This window comes from Schistocerca piceifrons, chromosome 4 (assembly GCF_021461385.2).
Source record: "Schistocerca piceifrons isolate TAMUIC-IGC-003096 chromosome 4, iqSchPice1.1, whole genome shotgun sequence".
Classification (NCBI taxonomy): domain Eukaryota; kingdom Metazoa; phylum Arthropoda; class Insecta; order Orthoptera; family Acrididae; genus Schistocerca; species Schistocerca piceifrons.
In genome coordinates, this window is record NC_060141.1 from 753,260,485 (window position 1) to 753,279,297 (window position 18,813).

The following is an 18,813-nucleotide window of genomic DNA, read 5'->3' on the forward strand; positions in this document are numbered from 1 at the left end:
GTGGAAAATCACAGCCAGGGTAAAGCACTGACATCAATGAAATGCAACAGTCAGCTTTTTTTTTATTAAGTTTGGAACATCAGGAAAGAAATGGAAACCAGCATAGTTGCAACAAGGTACGTAAACGAACAACTGATGTGGATAGATTTGACAGTGTCTAGCAAGAAAATTAGGATTGGGTCAGTATATTCGCATTGTGAAGGGACAGTTCAAGATAAGATGGACAGTTTTTGTGACGCACTCAGTGATGTAGTTGTTAGAGTAAAGGACAAGGACAGTGTTCTGCTCATGGGTGATTTTAATGCCAGGATTGGAAATCGAACAGAAGGGTATGAAAAGGTTACGGGTAAATTTGGAGAGGATATGGAGGCCAACAGGAACGGGAAACAACTCTTGGATTTCTGTGCCAGTATGGACTTAGTAATCACAAACTCCTTTTTTAAACATAAGAACATTCACCAGTATACTTGGGAAGGCAGGGGAGCCAGATCTGTCATTGACTATATAATAACATCTCAGGAAGGCTGTGAGGGACACACATGTATTCAGGGGATTCTTTGATGACACTGATCACTATTTAATCTGCAGTGAAATTGGTATTGTGAGGCCGAAAGTGCAGGAGGTCAGGTCCATATGTAGGAGGATAAGAGTGGAGAAACTTCAGGATAAGGAAATCAGGCACAAGTACATAACAGTGATCTCAGAAAGGTACCAGTTAGTTGAATGGTAGTCAATTACAGTCATTGGAAAAAGAATGGACAAGGTACAGGGACACAGTACTAGAAGTGGCTAAAGAATGTCTTGGACCAGTAGTGTGTAAAGGTAGGATGAAGCAAACAGCTTGGTGGAATGACACAGTCAAGGCAGCCTGTAAAAGGAAAAAGAAGGCGTATCAAAAATGGTTACATACTAGAACTCAGGTAGACAGAGAAAGTTATGTTGAAGAAAGAAACAAAGCCAAACAGATAATTGCAGCATCCAAGAAGAAATCTTGGGAAGACTTTGGAAACAGGTTGGAGACTATGGTCAAGCTGCTGGAAAACCCTTCTGGAGTGTAATTAGCAGTCTTCGAAAGGGAGGTAAGAAGGAAATGACAAGTATTTTGGACAGGTCAGGAAAGCTGCTGGTGAATCCTGTTGATGCTTTGGGCAGATGGAGGGAATATTTTGAAGAGTTGCTCAATGTAGGTGAAAATACGATCAGTAATGTTTCAGATTTCGAGGTAGAATGGGATAGGAATGATGATGGAAATAGGATCACATTTGAGGAAGTGGAGAAAATTGCAGTGCAATAAAGCAGCTGGGGTGGATGAAATTAAGTCGGAACTCATCAAATACAGTGGAATGTCAGGTCTTAAATGGCTACACAGGATAATTGAAATGGCCTGGGAGTCGGAACAGGTTCCATCACACTGGACGAAAGCAGTAATCACACCAATCTTTAAACATGGAAACAGAAAAGATTGTAACAACTACAGAGGTATCTCTTTAATCAGCGTTGTGGGTAAAATCTTCACAGGTATTGTTGATAGGAAAGTGCGAGTATTAGTTGAGGACAAATTGGATGAAAATCAGTGTGGGTTTAGGCCTTTTAGAGGTTGTCAGGACCAGATCTTTAGCTTACAGCAAATAATGGAGACGTGTTACGAGTGGAACAGGGAATTGTATCTATGCTTTATAGATCTAGAAAAGGCATATGACCGGGTTCCTAGGAGGAGGTTATTGTCTGTTCTACGAGATTATGGGATAGGAGGCAAACTTCTGCAAGCAATTAAAGGTCTTTACGTAGATTGTCAGGCAGCAGTTAGAGTTGACGGTAAACTGAGCTCATGGTTCAGAGTAGTTTCAGGGGTAAGACAAGGATGCAACCTGTCTCCACTGTTGTTCATATTATTTATGGATCATATGTTGAAAACAGTAGACTGGCTGGGTGAGATTAAGATATGTGAACACAAAATAAGCAGTCTCGCAAATGCAGATGACTTAGTTGTGATGGCAGATTCGATTGAAAGTTTGCAGAGTTATATTTCAGAGCTAGATCAGAAACGTAAGGACTATGGTATGAAGATTAGCATCTCCAAAACAAAACTAATGTCAGTGGGAAAGAGATATATACAGATTGAGTGCCAAATAGGAGGAATGAAGTTAGAACAAGTGGACGGTTTCAAGTACTTAGGATGCATATTCTCACAGGATAGCAACATAGTGAAAGAACTGGAAGCAAGGTGTAGCAAAGCTAATGCAGTGAGCGCTCAGCTACGATCTACTCTCTTCTGCAAGAAGGAAGTCAGTACCAAGACTAAGTTATCTGTGCACCGTTCAATCTTTCAACCAACTTTGTTGTATGGGAGTGAAAGCTGGGTGGATTCAGGTTACCTTATCAATAAGGTTGAGGTTACAGATATGAAAGTAGCTAGGATGATTGCAGGTACTAGTAGATGGGAACAATGGCAGGAGGGTGTCCACAATGAGGAAATCAAAGAAAAACTGGGAATGAACTCTATAGTTGTAGCAGTCAGGGCGAACAGGCTTAGATGGTGGGGTCATGGTACATGCAAGGGAGAAGCAAGGTTACCCAAGAGACTCATGAGTTCAGCAGTAGAGGGTAGGAGGAGTCGGAGTAGACCAAGGAGAAGGTACCTGGATTCGGTTAAGAATGATTTTGAGGTAATAGGCTTAACATCAGAAGATGCACCAATGTTAGCACTGAATAGGGGATCATGGAGGAATTTTATAAGGGGGGCTATGCTCCAGACTGAACGCTGTAAGGCATAATCAGTCTTAAATGATGATGATGATGATGATGATGATGAAGTTGGGAACAAGCAAAAGAAGAATTATACTTGAAAAATAATGCAAAAATGATCCTGTCGGTATTCTAGACCTACTCTAGGAAGAGAGAAAAGCTTTTCTGACAGTGAAACATGCTGTTATCACCAACAGATACTACACACTGATCCCCGAATGACGAAGTTTTCACTGGTCATCGCTATAGCTGAATTGTCAACTGGCAAGTGTTCTTATGTAGAGAGGGGCACAGGTTTGATTCCATGCTAAGTTACAACAGTAATAACTTGCTGTAACAGGCATGTACTATGTGGAAAACATCCCTTTATTCTGATGATGTGTGGTTATTTTTCCATGGCGGATGTGACACTTTTTAGGCTGTAAATTAATGAGGGTCACTTACGGCGATAGCTAAGATAAAACTGGTAGTAACATTTGCTGTTAGCCCAACCATGTGGAATGGTTCTGACTTTTGAAAATTGAAAATAAAAATAACAATAATAACAATAACAATAATAATAAGTATTATACAGGATCAAATAAGTATTATAAGTATTATACAGGATCAAACAATAAACACCAGATATTACAGCTAGCATATCATTAAAGGTCCCAATACCACAATAGATAAATGCAGACTTTGCAAACAACAAATAGAAACAGTAGATCACATCACAAGTGGATGTACAATACTAGCAAATACAGAATACCCCAGAAGACATGACAATGTAGCAAAAATAATACATCAACAACTTGCCATACAACATAAACTAATAAAACAACACGTTCCCACATACAAGTATGCACCACAAAATGTACTGGAGAATGATGAATATAAATTATACTGGAACAGAACCATTATAACAGATAAAACAACACCACATAACAAACCTGACATCACACTCACCAATAAAAAGAAGAAATTAACACAACTAATCGAAATATCCATACCCAATACAACAAATATACAGAAGGAAACAGGAGAAAAAATTGAAAAATACATCCAACTGGCTGAGGAAGTCAAAGACATGTGGCATCAGGATAAAGTTGACATCATACCAATTATACTGTCAACTACAGGAGTCATACCACACAATATCCACCAGTACATCAACGCAATACAGCTACATCAAAACGTATGTATACAACTACAGAAATCTGTAATTATTGATACATGTTCAATTACCCGAAAGTTCCTAAATGGAATGTAACATATACCGTACAGTTAAAAGGAAGTCACGCTTGATCAAGGCCCGTGTCACTTTCCATTTTTAACCAGACATAACGTCTGAGAAAGGAAAGAAATAATAATAATAATATATAAATAAATAAATTAGTTTTACCATAGTCTATCAAAGCTGTGAAGAAGATCAAAAGCTTATTTTACAGTCCACACCACAGCAGCAGCACAAACACAGAATTTTTCCTACAATTATATTATTGAATGATGGCAAGGACAAGCTACATCTGATGACCCAACAATTTCAATGCATTTTAACATGGAGATAGGGAACCTTTCAAAAACTCTTTAAAAATTGAAAAGGATTCAGGTCACTAGGTCTTAAGTTTTTGGAGAAATAGGTAATAATAATGCATATCATTTCATATTATCCTTCATGTAGCCTCTTCTTGAAGTTCGTCTTATCAATGTGTCGGGTGATAAATGTCATAAAACTGCTGAAAACATGAGTCTTCTGTACCATGTATAACAATAAAAGACACTTTTAGGCATGCACATTTCCTTAGCCTGATGGTCTCTGGATGGGAACCTTCGCTTATGTTCATACAAATGTGTCTGGGCGTAACTAGTCAGTGGTAAGAGATTGCCAAAAATTGATAATACAAAACAATAAGCATTGTGATTATCTAAAAATGCATAATGTATAATTCTTATATGTGTTATTGTATTAATGTGTAATTATTGCACAAAGTAAGGTTACTCTTCACCCTTATTACAAACTTTTAGTTACCAATATAGCAATATAAAAAAAGAAAAAGAAAAATAAATAAGTCCAGGGTTTTGAAACCATAATGTCCTGATCAGTAAGTAATCATTCTAATCACTGTGCTGATTCTCCAGTTGAAAGTAGCTAAGTGCTCAAATTTGATGATTGTTGAACTCTACTTCTTCAAAAACTAAGGCTTAGTGACCTCCACTCTGCAGATACTTTTAGAGAAACTATACTGCTAAACTTCCTTGTAGGATAACCCTACCCGAATGGGAAGTTTCATTAGAAATTAAGTAATCATATTCAAAATTACCAGTAAACTCTCAATCCTTTAAAGATTTGAACTCCCATGTATAAAACAGCTTCATACGTCTGATTACTTTATAAATGAGTTGATGTGTTAAATAATTGACCTTAACAATGTAAGTGAGGAAAAGTTTGTTGGTAATTTCCTAAGTGCTCTCATTATGAGCACTGGATGAATATCGATTGGGTATTGGTTCACCACCAATAGTCTGGGTAATCTGTGCCCAATTATAAGCAAAAGCTAGCTTTAATGCATCTCTGTTTCTATGCTGTCATATCTCCTGAACTATGTGCCATACAATGATATAATTTTGCATCTACATTCAGTGTTGTATGCATACTGTCTGCAAAGTGTGTTGTGAATAGAGTTAGTAGTAAAGAAGTAACAAATTAACACATTGTGGCTGATGTCGAAATTTTAGTGTATGAACAGCAAAAATATAGTAAGTGATGAACTTTTTTCCTTTCATCAAAGTGTGTGTGTGTGTGTGTGTGATGGATGGGGGTGTAAGCTTTCTGAGAGTTTGATATTAAGTGTAAAGTTTGTTAGAAGTTGATAAGTGCTTTCATTCTCAAATAATGGATGAATCAAGTCCAGGTATCAGCATGCCATCATTTACACTGCCTCAAGAGAAACACACAGTTCATAACTGTTATACTTGTCTTTTTGTGTTTAGCTATTAATGTAAGATTATACCTCTTAATGAGTAGATTACAGCAATATTTAATATTTTAAACTCGGTCAATAATGATGTGGAACACTGAAAATCAAATTTTTGCTGTATCTGCAAGCCATTAGATAAGCAAACTGTAACTGGTAGTGGATTTCAGGTTTCACGACAGTCACTTAGTAATATGGTGGCAGTATTTTGCTGCAGTGACTAAAAGTCAAACACAATCAGTTATTTCTGTCAGTACAGTCTTCTTCCTATTCTGTCAGCATATCCTTCATTCTATAATAGTAATTGAAAGTACGTAATTCAAGGTAAGCTACTTGACCACCTTGCTTTAAGTCCATCTACTTTATTCGTGAGGTATGCTTTGTCGTCAACAGGCTATTCGGTGAATGTGTCATTGTCTTTGTAAAGGAAGGGAATTTGACAGAGATCAAAGCTGAAGCACAGTATGGCATTCCTGAGAAAACTGCACAACCATGGTTAAACTATCGTGATACTGTAGAATCCAGTAGGTACATTTGAACATGCCATTCATTGGCATATAACAACACTTGTGCAGGACAATGAATTTGTAAACACATCACAGCAAAATCTTTTTTTAAACACTGCATAGTTGAAACATGCTACTCTATTTTCTATGTCAATGGGCACAGGTCAGCATCAGCTTTGTGGGGATGGAAAACAAAGCAAATGTACAGCTATTAAGGGAAAGTTCCACAATGATCATACACTCCACAGATCAGGGTTATCTGAGGAAAATATCTATTGCAAATGGTGGAACATAAAATATTCTGAAGACTCAGTATTTTACACAGTGAATGGTGGTCCAGTGCTACAGCATAGGCAACATGGCATCCATTTTGACCTCATATATATGCATGAGCAATCACACAGTGGCTGTGTGTCTGTGACAGTTTGCACCTGGACATGTCCACATGGATTTGGGATACTTCACAGAATAGATGGTCAGATTGATGCTGCCCAGCATACTCTTATCATGAGCAACATTACGATGGCATCAGAGTGACAACTATACCTTGAGAGAGTAATCTTATCCCAACACGATCAATCTTCATAGTATTAGAACCTCACTTATCCTCCTTAAGTTAACTGACTTCTCAGATTATCTGACTGTGAATCTGACCACCCATCTGCACTCCACACTGAACAGTGTGACAGCATTATCGATGGATTTTATTACTGTCGCAACAGCTGTCCATGTGAGTCATCCTCCTCAGGCATGTTCAGATGACAAGACTACTGTACTGCTGGAATTTACTGTAGTCTTAAATCTGCTGTTCTATCTCTATGCTTTTTATGTTTATTACTGTATTTCTTTTAAGTTTAAAGTTACTGTGTCATTTTCTATGGTTTACTCAGTTGTAACAAAGAAGTGCAGGAATTCTGGAAGACTAAAAGTGGCTACAAATCAGAAAAAGAAACATGTTGTGTGCACAATCGAACAGAAACTAAGCATTTCGCTAAGACTTGACAAAGCTGAGTCAGTTACTAAATTAGCTTCTGAAATGGGAGTTGGAGTCACAATCATTAGAGACTGGAAGAAGAACCAACAAGATCTTGAAGCTTTTTAGTTAACTGTAGATGGTGAAAATGCTTTAAAACTAGAACAGCATTGAAAAACCCTAAACTTTAGCTCCTGGATTATGCTGCGTGGGTCTGGTTTTGTCAGGAAAGATATAAGGGGTCCCCATTTTGAGACCCCATCATAAACAAAAAAGCTGCACCAAAAATGGTTGTGATATTTTTGAAGCAATGAAAAGCCTCAACATAAAAGATGCAATTTACACAGTTGCTCAAGCTTGGGAAGAATTTAAGAAACCCTCTCTATGAAAATCATGGAAGAATATCAGTCCTGGCCTAAACCAAGAGCAAGACCTTCCAAAACTAATGAATCATACATTGCAGATTTAGTCACTGATTTGCAAATTCAGAATTATATCCAGCCTACAGTTGCAGAGGAATGGCTGGCAGAAGGTTCTTAGCTATAAAGAACTTGACAAGAACAGATCATCAATCTCGTTTGGCAAGAGTATTGTGTTGACCAAGAGGAGTCAGATGAAGAATAAAAGGAAGAAGACGAAAAAATCAGCCACTCTACAGCAAAGAATGCATTCGAGACTGTCCTCAAATATTTGGAACAACAGCCAACTGCTACAGTTATAGATATTTTGTGGATAAAGATGTTGCATGACAAAGCTACAAAGTCAAAGTTTCAGAAATTGAAACAAAAATACACTTTAGATTTTTTAAAACAGATTTTCAGTGCTAAAATTTTCTGTTTTCATTTATCTTTATTAGAAATGTAATTTCTTATTCAATTGTTATTTACTATATTGTTTTGAGGTCTGTAAATGACTTTTCAGCATCCTCTGATTTGCTGAGATATTGCTGTAAACAATTTGTGAGTCCTCTCTTACTTCTCAAGTTTCTTTGTGTCTTTGGTCTGTGTCATATACGGATGGTTAGGCAGAGTGATGTCTGTGGTAGAAGATGGTGTGATGTTGGTTTGTCCAGGACACTACAGCTGGAGGAAAATTTGTGAATTTTGCCTGATTCCTCTGCTAGTGAATTTAAAAGAGTTCCTGCTGATGGCTGTTGTGATGGTGTAGGTTGTTAAGAGAGGACTGGAATCCTGGCTCAAAGTGTTCATGCTTCTCTTAGATACCACCGCTGCCACTGCAACTGTTCAAACATCTTATAGCATAGTTTTCTCTCATTTATTGGGGTCAAATGTGCATAAAGGATTACACTTTTCACACATCTGTAGTTAATTGTGCAGTTTTATTAAACAGAACTAAATAATTTCTCTTCTTGCATTCATCATTATTTTTTTAAGATACCCTTTTTTCTATGTATTCTCTCTTTCCTTTGCTTTCGATTTCTGATCCAGATCTAGGCATTAAGCACAGTATATACTGTATTCTAAGATATTTTGGCTTTTCAGGATATCAATCTCTTGTTGTACATGTGCACAGTCAACTGTCGGCTCATTTCTATCTGTCATGCCTGTTTCTCAGCATTATTTTGCCATGATATTTTAGTTAACTGTATGTGTTCAACTTTCAGAACTCCTAACATGGTTCAAAGTAAACCCACAGTCAGTAAATATGAGCAAAACTAATTATATCCAGTACAGCTCTGATCACAAATTCCCAAAGAAGATATCTATTATACATGACCATCAGCAACTACAAATGGTGCACTGCAACAAGTTCTTATGCCTCCAAATAGATAACCATGTTAACTGGGAACAGAGCATCGTCCACATCAAATAAAGTTTGTCCTCAGTTATCTTTGCCATTAGACAATATCGCAAATTGGAGATATCAGTGAACAAAATCCACTTTTTTGAGTGCTTCCACTGTATTTTGTGCTATGGAATTATCTTCTGGGGCTACTAACACAAATCAAAGAAAATTTTCTGGTTGCAGAAAAAGGCTGTCAGAAATGAGTGTGCTCTCAAGGACGTCTTGTCATAATCTCTTTAAGAAACTTGGGATACTTACTACAACTTCCCAATATATTTATTTCGTTATCAGCTTCACGGTTAACAGTCCTGTGCAGTACAAAACCAATGGAATGTACTATAACCATATTACAAGAAGGAAGGCTGACCTCCATTATATTCTGGTATTAAAATATCAAATTCATTGACAATTAACATCAATGGCCTACAAAGTAATAGCGCATTATTTAAGTATGAAATACAGATGGATTTACTCGATAAGACTTTTTACTCATTAGAAGAATTTTTTAACATAGAAGTATAATCTTGTATGCATATATTTTTATTGTTTAAAGTAAGCTGATAGACAAAAGCTCTACCGTATTTACTCGAATCTAAGCCACACTGTTTTTCCGGTTTTTGTAATCCAAAAAACCGCCTGCGGCTTAGAATCGAGTGCAAAGCAAGCGGGAGTTCTGAAAAATGTTGGTGGGTGCCGCCACAACTAACTTCTGCCATCGAATATATGTAGCGCCACACAGGCATGCTTTGTAGGCACAAAGATAAATACTGGCACCAAAATCTCTGCGTCAGTAAATAAATTTAAAAAAAAGTGGAAGACGAGCCTTTTTCCTCCGCCCAGAGTTTCGACCACTGCGTTTTGGTACATTATCCAACGAAGTAAATACAAATTCTGTATTGTTGATCTTCGAATGTAGCAGCATTTCAATGTACTACGAAAATCCGACTGGCAAGACTGTTTGGGATGTTTGTCAATATGGCCAACTCTACGTTCTGAATTTTTTCCTACCTGTGAGAAGAGATGGTTGCTAATAGGAGCTTTTATGAATTGTGAATCACATGTAGTATTCTCTTCGCCATAAGATTAATACGAATATAAACATTTTGCCATGTATTGTTTCGTGTTTGCTGCTATCTCATTTAAATCCTGTCTGCCTAATAAACTATGAAACTAGAGTGAGACAACAGCAAACGCGGAAGAATATACATATCATGTCATGTTTATATTCGTATTATTCTTATGCCTGATAGTGATACAGTCAGAAATGAAGCACGGCAACTGACTAGATTTTTAAATCTAAGATGACTCTAATTACTGTGCAGAATGTAATGAACTAAAGAGGCGCCTGCAAAGATTTTCAAACGGAGAAAAATTTTCGCTAAAATTTCGTTCAGAACATCATCTATCATACGCAGTCTATTATTTGGTTCTTGTTAATCATTATCAAAGAAAGAAGTAGTGTAAGTAACAACAAATGTTTTGCTAATGAGACGACTCCTCTCTATTTTTTATTTGTAAGCGGCGGTAGCGCGCACAAAAGCAAGCCACGCCGCGAGCGGCGATAGGCCGTAAACACGCACTATCAGAATGCGACAAACAATGCATGACACAGTACAGTAATGCATTTTCAGCTTAGAGTGACGTGAACACCTATAACAAAGAGAACGGCACTTATCAGATCAAAGAAAAATAAGCAATCAATTCAAACCAGATGAAGCACGTGAAAAAGGGAAGGATATCCGTATAAATACAGACAGAGGGCGTGACGCGTAGCAATGGCTACCTGGTAAACCGTAACTGCTAAGCTTACGACTCGAACCAAACTACTGCAGCTGTATCGTCATTCATTCGACCTAAATTGTGTCTCATATTACAACTAGGCAAACTTTGTTTCGATTTGGAGGTGCGACCTAAAACTTTTCTCTCCCCTTGAATTTCGAGTCTCAAATTTCAGGTGCGTCTTAGATTCGGGAAAAATTTTTTTCCTTGATTTCGAGTCTCATTTTTCAGGTGCGGCTTAGATTCGAGTGCGGCTTAGATTCGAGTAAATACGGTACTCACCAATTGGTGGCAGGAGAACACACACACACACACACACACACACACACACACACACACACACGGCTTTACATATGCAAGCTTTTGGAGCCAGGAAAAGGACTCGAGAGATTTAGAAAAAGCAGTACAGTTCAGAATAGTCACACACAACACCAGGTCAGGGGAGTCTTACCTGATGGGATGAATCAGACTTTCCTTCTCATCCTGTCTGGTAAGTCTCCCCTGGCCCAGGGTTCTGGGTGACTCTTTTAAACTCCACCCCTTTACTTAAACTTCTCCAGTCCTTTTCCTTCACCCCTCTCTCTTCCTTCTCCTTCAACCATCTGCCAGGAGGATGAGCCACTGACTCCGAAAGCTTGCACATGTAAAACCTTTTTTTATATATGTGTTCTCCTGCTGCCGCTTGGTGAATAGATATTTTACCTATCCAGTGTTGTCAAAAATTGATTATTTACATCATTATATGTTTACTGTTTGTGTATTATATATTGTACAACATGTGGTAGTTCTTGTATGATGTCTTTTTTCACTTTGTTTTTGATTTTTTCTAGTATCATACTTTTATTTTTTTCTGTAATTGTTTCTGTAAATTAACTGTACTATTTTCTATTTAATCTACATTTATAAATTCTTTACTCATTCAACACACTATATTACCAAGCACATAAAAGGATCTATGAAATATGTGTATAAATAAATGACATTTATGTCTTCAGGAGGAGGGGAGAGGGGTATGATCCCACACAAATGTAATTTCTTTACTGTATGCCAAAGTTAAAACATATTGCACAGAAAATCTAAACCATACTTAAAGTTGCAGCTTTAATTTTTTTTTAAAAAATGGAATGAAAGCTCCTGAAAACTAGCTGCCAAACAGTGGTATCTGTTCTGTTCAACAAAATCATTATATTTGAGACTCTCACAAAAGTAATGCACACTGATGGGAGTGATACATACTTGATGTTGTCGATCAAAGACTTGAATGTTTGCAAAAATGTAATAACCTTGCTGTAGATACTACTCATGTAAGTTTGTCTCAATCAGATTATGCCATACAAATAAAAACATCATCAAACACGTTACCTCTTAATAGCTGATCTTGCTTCTTAACTAGGTTCTGAAACTTCAGCTTCAGTTTTTCATAATCTTCTGTTAATTTTTTGATGTCACTTGGGGATTCAGCAGCCTGAGAACTTTGGTAATTTAGCTGTTTTTTCCATCCATCATTAGCACTATGAATGCCTTCTATAGGCCTTCTCCGATTCTCTCCAGCTGCTATGGGTATGTGAGAAATTCCATCAGCAAGGCGTCGCCTCGGTTCTGATGGGACATCAATACTTTCAGACTGATAACGGTGACTCTCGATTGCTGACATTGAGCATCTGTTTTGATTGCCTTCACACTTCCTTCGCTTTGACTCTTTATCTTCTTTCCATTGATCATACCGTCGAAGTTCATAGTCTATAATTTCCATGCAGAGTGATCCTATCTATAAAAGAAATATTTCAAACATAAGAGAATGATGAAATTCATAGGAGACAAGCTACATCATAGTTGATACAGCAGACAGTTTCAAATAACTGTCAGTAGTATATACATGCAAACAAGGAACTCTGAAAATGCTTTGTGAGATTTAACTAAAATAGTAAGCCGACAAAATTTTCATACAAAAAGCATTCTAATAAATAAATAAGAGTTACCTTATACTGTAGAATAACACGATGAAACTGTGAGTAAGTTGAAAAACAAAAGAATATGTAAACAATATTTGTGCTTAATTCTATACTCTTCTTCCAGTCTTCTCTCAAAACTCGTGACAAGGCGCTCAACACAGATTCTGGAATCAAAATATTAATTTTTGTATTTTGGCATTTTAGCAAGTAATACACGGCTTACCAATGAATTCTAGTAACATAATTCCATGTACACAAAGACTGCAGTTACAACAAAAATCTGAGATTCACATGACAGTGAAATGTAAATGGATCATACACTTGTGTTGGCAGAAAATGGAATCAACATACATTATCTAATATCTACAGTGATCTGGGTTCTCAGTATGTTTGAATAAAAAATAAAAGTGAAACACATTAGGAAACTGAAACCAGAAACTAAATTGTTCAAAAGACAGAACAAAATTTTCATGGTTTCATAAGTCTTTTCTGGTCCCCCCTTAGATTACTTACACCAGGGTACAAGCATTTCACCTGACAGTCTATTTAGTGCTATGAGACTTAGTGGAGGCTTGTTTCACATACAAGAATAGAGAATCTGTAAAAGTCACATCAGAACTGTAACTCTTCAGTTTGGCCACATGTAACTGATGACAATTTTGTCACGGGTGTACAGCCAGAGCTCAAGTGTCCAATGAGCACAGTTCATCAGTATACCTAGTGAACGTTGTCAGCTGCCAAAATGGTGTGCCCATTGCACAGTCATGAATTATTTTGTCATTTCAAAGTTGAAGCAAGCCCAGACATTATGATTACAGAGGACTGGTAACATCAGCTACCCCCTGAAGCCAAACCTATGAGCATGTCAAATGCATATCCAGACAAAATTGACCAATTTCCTCAAGGTATTCACCGTTTGGAAAGATTTGGGGCACATTTATGTTATAGAATGCTGTGGACATGATGTAGACTATCCTCCTCTAAGCGATTTTTTAAATCTGATATGTTGTTAACATCTCACTATTACTTCCATCGTATTATGTTGCTTCGCCTTCAACTAAATATAATTCTTGTTGCCTATCTTCTGTTGACTGTGGGTAGACTCATTTCTTCCAATGATTTTTGTTCTGGTCCACAAAGATAGTTTGAGGTAATGGTCTGCCGTCACTACGAAGGCAGATTTTGTGTGTGTGTGTGTGGGGGGGGGGGGGGGGCATGCAGGTATACTATACCAAGAAAACAATCAAAAGGTTCTCAAATTATATGCTCTTTGTGCAGCAGTGCATATCAAACACAATTTATCTGAAAGTGATTGGTTGCCCATCCTCATTTATTTTATATTGAAGTGATGTTCATACGATTTCAGAGTTTCATTGGTTAACATACTGCAGTGTAAAAGCAATTTCATAGACAATAATGGCCCCAACGCTTGCCACAGAAGACTGAGGAAATACACAAAAAAGAGAGAGAGCATCTGAAACAGTTAAACAGAAATGTCTGATATGAACACACATGATGCAACTTGGTAAATGGGACATGTGCACAATCATTACGCAAGAAAGCAGTCACAAAATGAACAATAGCACATAACAAATCTTTAAAGAAAATTAAATTAACTGCTCAGTGCATTCATTTTAGTTCCTCAGGAAAGGGAAAATTAGTTTGCATGCTTTAGAAGTTTACCAGATCTATTATTTGCAATAAATTACTTACCATTAGTTGCAAGTTCCTCCAGATTATCTGGATTTCTTGCTAATTGTAATATCAGGGCTGAACCATTTACTTTTTCTGGAATATCTTCATACAGCAACTCCACATACTGTTCAATGTTGTTTATATTGGCCTTTTCTGCATTTGCATCGTTTGAAGATGGAGCATCAGAAGAGGAACAGGAAGAACCTGGTCGCATGTTTTCAACTTTTTCAGATGCTGAAAGAAAGAAAAAGTTTTCTGAGAAGTGTATAATGAAAACAGGAGATACGATGGTCTCATTCACTACAGATATGAGGAATACAATTTTGTTCACAATTATGCACAAACATAACTCTAAAGCCTGGACATTAGGAATTTCTCATGTCTTTCGTGAAACATCATCTGTGACAAGAATATAGTCAAGAAGTTAGATTTGACATTCTACATGAACCAACAGATTCTAAGTCTCTTTTGCGATACTGAACACCTCCCCATAGATATTAATTGTACAAAAGAACAGATCTAGTCTGTTAGTTCACTGGTACCTAGTTGGAAGTACTGTTTAAGCAGATTCACAGCACATACAGCTATTGTGAGCCTTTTACTTTCAGTCAACACAGAAGATGTTATCCAAATAGCTTTTAAGCTCTATCCATAATTTCTATAACACTCTGGGGAAACTCAGCAATTTTATTCTGAACAACATTGCTCTGAACTAAGGTAGCACTGCGACATCTGGGATGACCGGTGCTGCAGCTCCAGCATCACATGGGAATCCTGATTTTGCTGCATCTCCAAATGTGCCCCATCAGTTTGGTTGTCTTCACTTGACTGTGAATGGCAGGCAGTGATGGATTTAAAAATCTGTAGGCCAATTCCTTACAGATTAAAAAGAGATGCGACATTCTGCCACTTTCTGTGAGTACACCCGAGCGAGCAAAAAATACCTAGTCTATTTAGACTGGGATCTGTATTTCTGAAAGGTTCAGGTAAATGCAGTGGGTGCATTTGCTGCTCATTCAGAGCTCCAATATTATGCAGAAAATGGAGCCCTACCAAGGAAATAGCTGGGAGGTTGGAAAGGAAGATCCCTATGAATTTGGTATTTGCATCAAGTCTCATGTGAAATGAGGGAGCCTGTGTTGGCAGCTAACCAGCTCACTGGGGGTAGTTAGCTGTAAACTGTGGTTCATGTTGGCACAAATGGACCTCTATCTAATGGCTGACTGACATGGTGTACAGTTCGCAATTTGTGGTATTGTTTCCAATGATGGCAGTCCTCCGGTAGGAGGCAGTTGGAGGGCTTAAACTAGATGCTAAACACAATTTTACAACAATTTATGACTTGGGTTTCTCAAGCTCTGCTACTGGATGGAGAATTTTAGGAACCTCATAATACATCAGACAAATAGCACACAGAGGAAATGGAAATGTGTCTGTAGATCAAATGATCAACTGTGTGCTTTGTTCAGAGAAAACATTAGCTTGGTCAGATTAATTTCACAGGGAAACAAACAGGCCTGTAGGTCCGAAAGAGAAAATGTTAACACAGTATTTGTTACCTGCAGGAGGCACAATCTCGTAGGTGTGTTACTTACTAACAATAATAATGCCCACACAATTGGAGGAACAGAAAGCTGGCTGAAACCACAAGAATAACGAAATTTTATACTCCAACTGAAATTCAGATAACAGGGATAGACCGGACAGAGTACTGTATTTCTTATCATTATGTTCAGAAACATGTCTACTGAGGTCGATATAGACTGAGAATGCAGAACAATTAAGGTGGTATAAAATGCCAAAAGTGGGTCACACAATGAATGCCTCTGGAGCCTAAGAGGAAGAACATTTCAGTGAAAGCCTGGACAATGACATGTAAAAATTTCCCAATAACACTATGGTAAGAGTGGAAGATTAGCGAACTCACACGATTAGCATCGGGGTCAGGGACTATGTTTGATGTACTGTTATATAGTGTCTTACATCAAAGTTATCTTGAACAGTGCATACAATTGGGATTATATTTAGGATGTGGATAAGGAGAAATATTATCTGTCTTTTGCAACTGAAGTTTATTTTGTTTTCAACCAAACATGTTTTATCTACTCATATAAGGAATCACTGGTGATCTATAAAATAAAAGATAGTTATTTAACTATACATATCTTGTTATGATAATGTTTCCTGAAATCATATTTAAGTTATTTTACTATTTGGAATTATGGGACAGTGATCCACCACTTTCTTTTATGTTTCCTATTATTTGTGTGTGTCCATCGGTTCTTGTGTAGGCACTACATGAAACCGAGTATACAAGTAATATTTACAATTTTTTTCCGGCTGCCACTCACCTTCAGGGGGCGAAATTGTGGGACTGCTGACAGACACATTTAAAGGTGAAAATACTAATCCTATCTTCTGGAACTGTTAGTTCTTACCTCAGGGAGAAAAGAGTGATATGTTAGGAAGGTTAGAAAGGAGCAGCAGGTCACTATAATCCACAATGAGTGACCCACTTATTTTAAGGTTGAAAAGAAATAAGGATGCATCTGGTGTACAAATGTTAGACACATTCTGAGCTCAAAATAATGAGGAATCACTAACACAGTGGTCTCTTCTGTGCCAGTCAACATAGATTCTGAAAATACTGGTCATATGAAACCCAACACACACCCCTCTGAATATGACATTGTGAAAGCAATGGATTGGAGGCAATCAGGCAGATGCACTATTTCTTAAGCTCTAAAATGCATTTGACCCAGTACCACACCAACATTTTTGTAATTACATAATTTGGCCACTTATACACCACTTAGAACAAAAGACAAAGGTACAATCTTTTTCTTTTTATCTTCCCAGAACTACTTCATGCGTTGCCTGAGGCCTGCCTCTGTTCATTGGATATCACCCTCCTAGGTTGTGAATTTCTTTGGACAGGAAATTTTTGCAGTATTGATCAGTAGCCTGAAACTTTCCGTATTCTGTATGGTGTCTTCAGCAATGTTAAACTACCTCAAGTCCTTGCTTGTCTCTTCCAGCCATCCCATGGAGTTTTTTAATTTGGAAATGAAATTAAAAATTTTCTTCATTAGGCTACTGTCATTCATTCCACACATATGATGATAAACATTAAATTTCCTCTTTCTTACTGTGTTTGTGATTGTTTTTATGTGTCTGTATAAATATTCATTTCTCTTCTTCATCCAGTTGTTATCTTTGTTCTTTTGTGGTCCTAAAATTTTTCTGAGTATGTTCCTTTCTTTCTTTTGCAGCTCTTCTTGTTAACCTCTTTTATTCAGTGTTAGGCATTCAGACCCATAAAATTATTCCAATCTAACTGCTGTTGCATAGTGTTTAATTTCTGCTGGAAACATTACTGATCTTTTATTATATCGATTTTGGGTGAGCTTGTATGCTAATTCCATTTTCTTCCATCCTTCCTTACTTGTGGTGTTATCTATTTCATCTGATTGTATCCATTCCCCCAAATACTTAAACTTATCAACTCTTTTCAACACACTGGTTGAGTTTGTACATTTTCCCTCTCTTGTGTTAATGTTCACATTATCCCATTTGTCATATGACATTAATAATTTGGTTTTGTCTGCAATTTTATGAAGTGTTCCAATCATTATCTTTGCATGTTTCACCCATAGAAATTACTGAAATATCATCAGCAAAAGCAAGACATTTCACCTAAGATCTTCCTCTTTCTTGTCCTAGATAGATTTCTTTGTTGTTTTTTTCTTGTACTTCATTATCCCACTCTCTCATGAACGTGTCTATGACCAAATGAAGTGAATCAGTGAGAGCCCATTGCCCCGCCAAACACCTGTATTAATTCTAAAGAGTTCAGAAACTACTTCTAGTAATTTCAGTTTTGAAGTTGTGTTTGTGAGTGTCTGTTCAACTAATTGTCTGGTGGTTTTGTCAATACCAGCTTCTTCCAGTGTTAGGAATACTGTCTATCCCTAGGCTTTTTTTGAAATCAATGAATGTAGACTGTGTTAAGGTTCCACATTGTTCCGATCCTGAGTATAGTTAAAAATTTGCTCTGGGCATGATCTATTTTTTTCTGAAAACCACTTGGTACTCGCCAATTGCCTGTTCTGCTTGATCTTCTATCTCATTCAGTAGAGCTTTGGATATAATTTTGAAGGTGACTGGAAGCAGAGATATGGCTTAGTAATTTTTGGTATCTGTCCAGTCATCATCCTTATGTAGTAGATGGGTCTGGTATTCTTCCTTTCTCCCAGCAATCTTTACTAACCTCATAAATGGTTTCAGCTGCTCACTTCACTCACAGTTTCCACATCTCAGCTAATACCCCATCTTCACCTGGCACTCTGCTGTTTATCAGCTGGCCAAGGTATTGTTCAATTTGATGCAGTGATGATGGT

At 37.3% G+C, this 18,813-nt stretch overlaps 1 protein-coding gene across 2 annotated transcripts in view; it reads right to left on the reverse strand.

The window, feature by feature from the left end:
* Positions 1 to 18,813, reverse strand: part of LOC124795324 (kinesin-associated protein 3) — a 219,110-nt gene that overhangs the window by 184,780 nt on the left and 15,517 nt on the right. For both annotated transcript variants that reach the window (XM_047259297.1, XM_047259298.1), the window contains exons 4-6: positions 14,432 to 14,647; positions 12,746 to 12,882; positions 12,129 to 12,534 (exon numbers count right to left, since the gene is read on the reverse strand). In XM_047259297.1, coding sequence (XP_047115253.1) covers positions 12,129 to 12,534; positions 12,746 to 12,882; positions 14,432 to 14,647 — 759 coding nt within the window. The remainder of the gene's footprint in view (positions 1 to 12,128; positions 12,535 to 12,745; positions 12,883 to 14,431; positions 14,648 to 18,813) is intronic.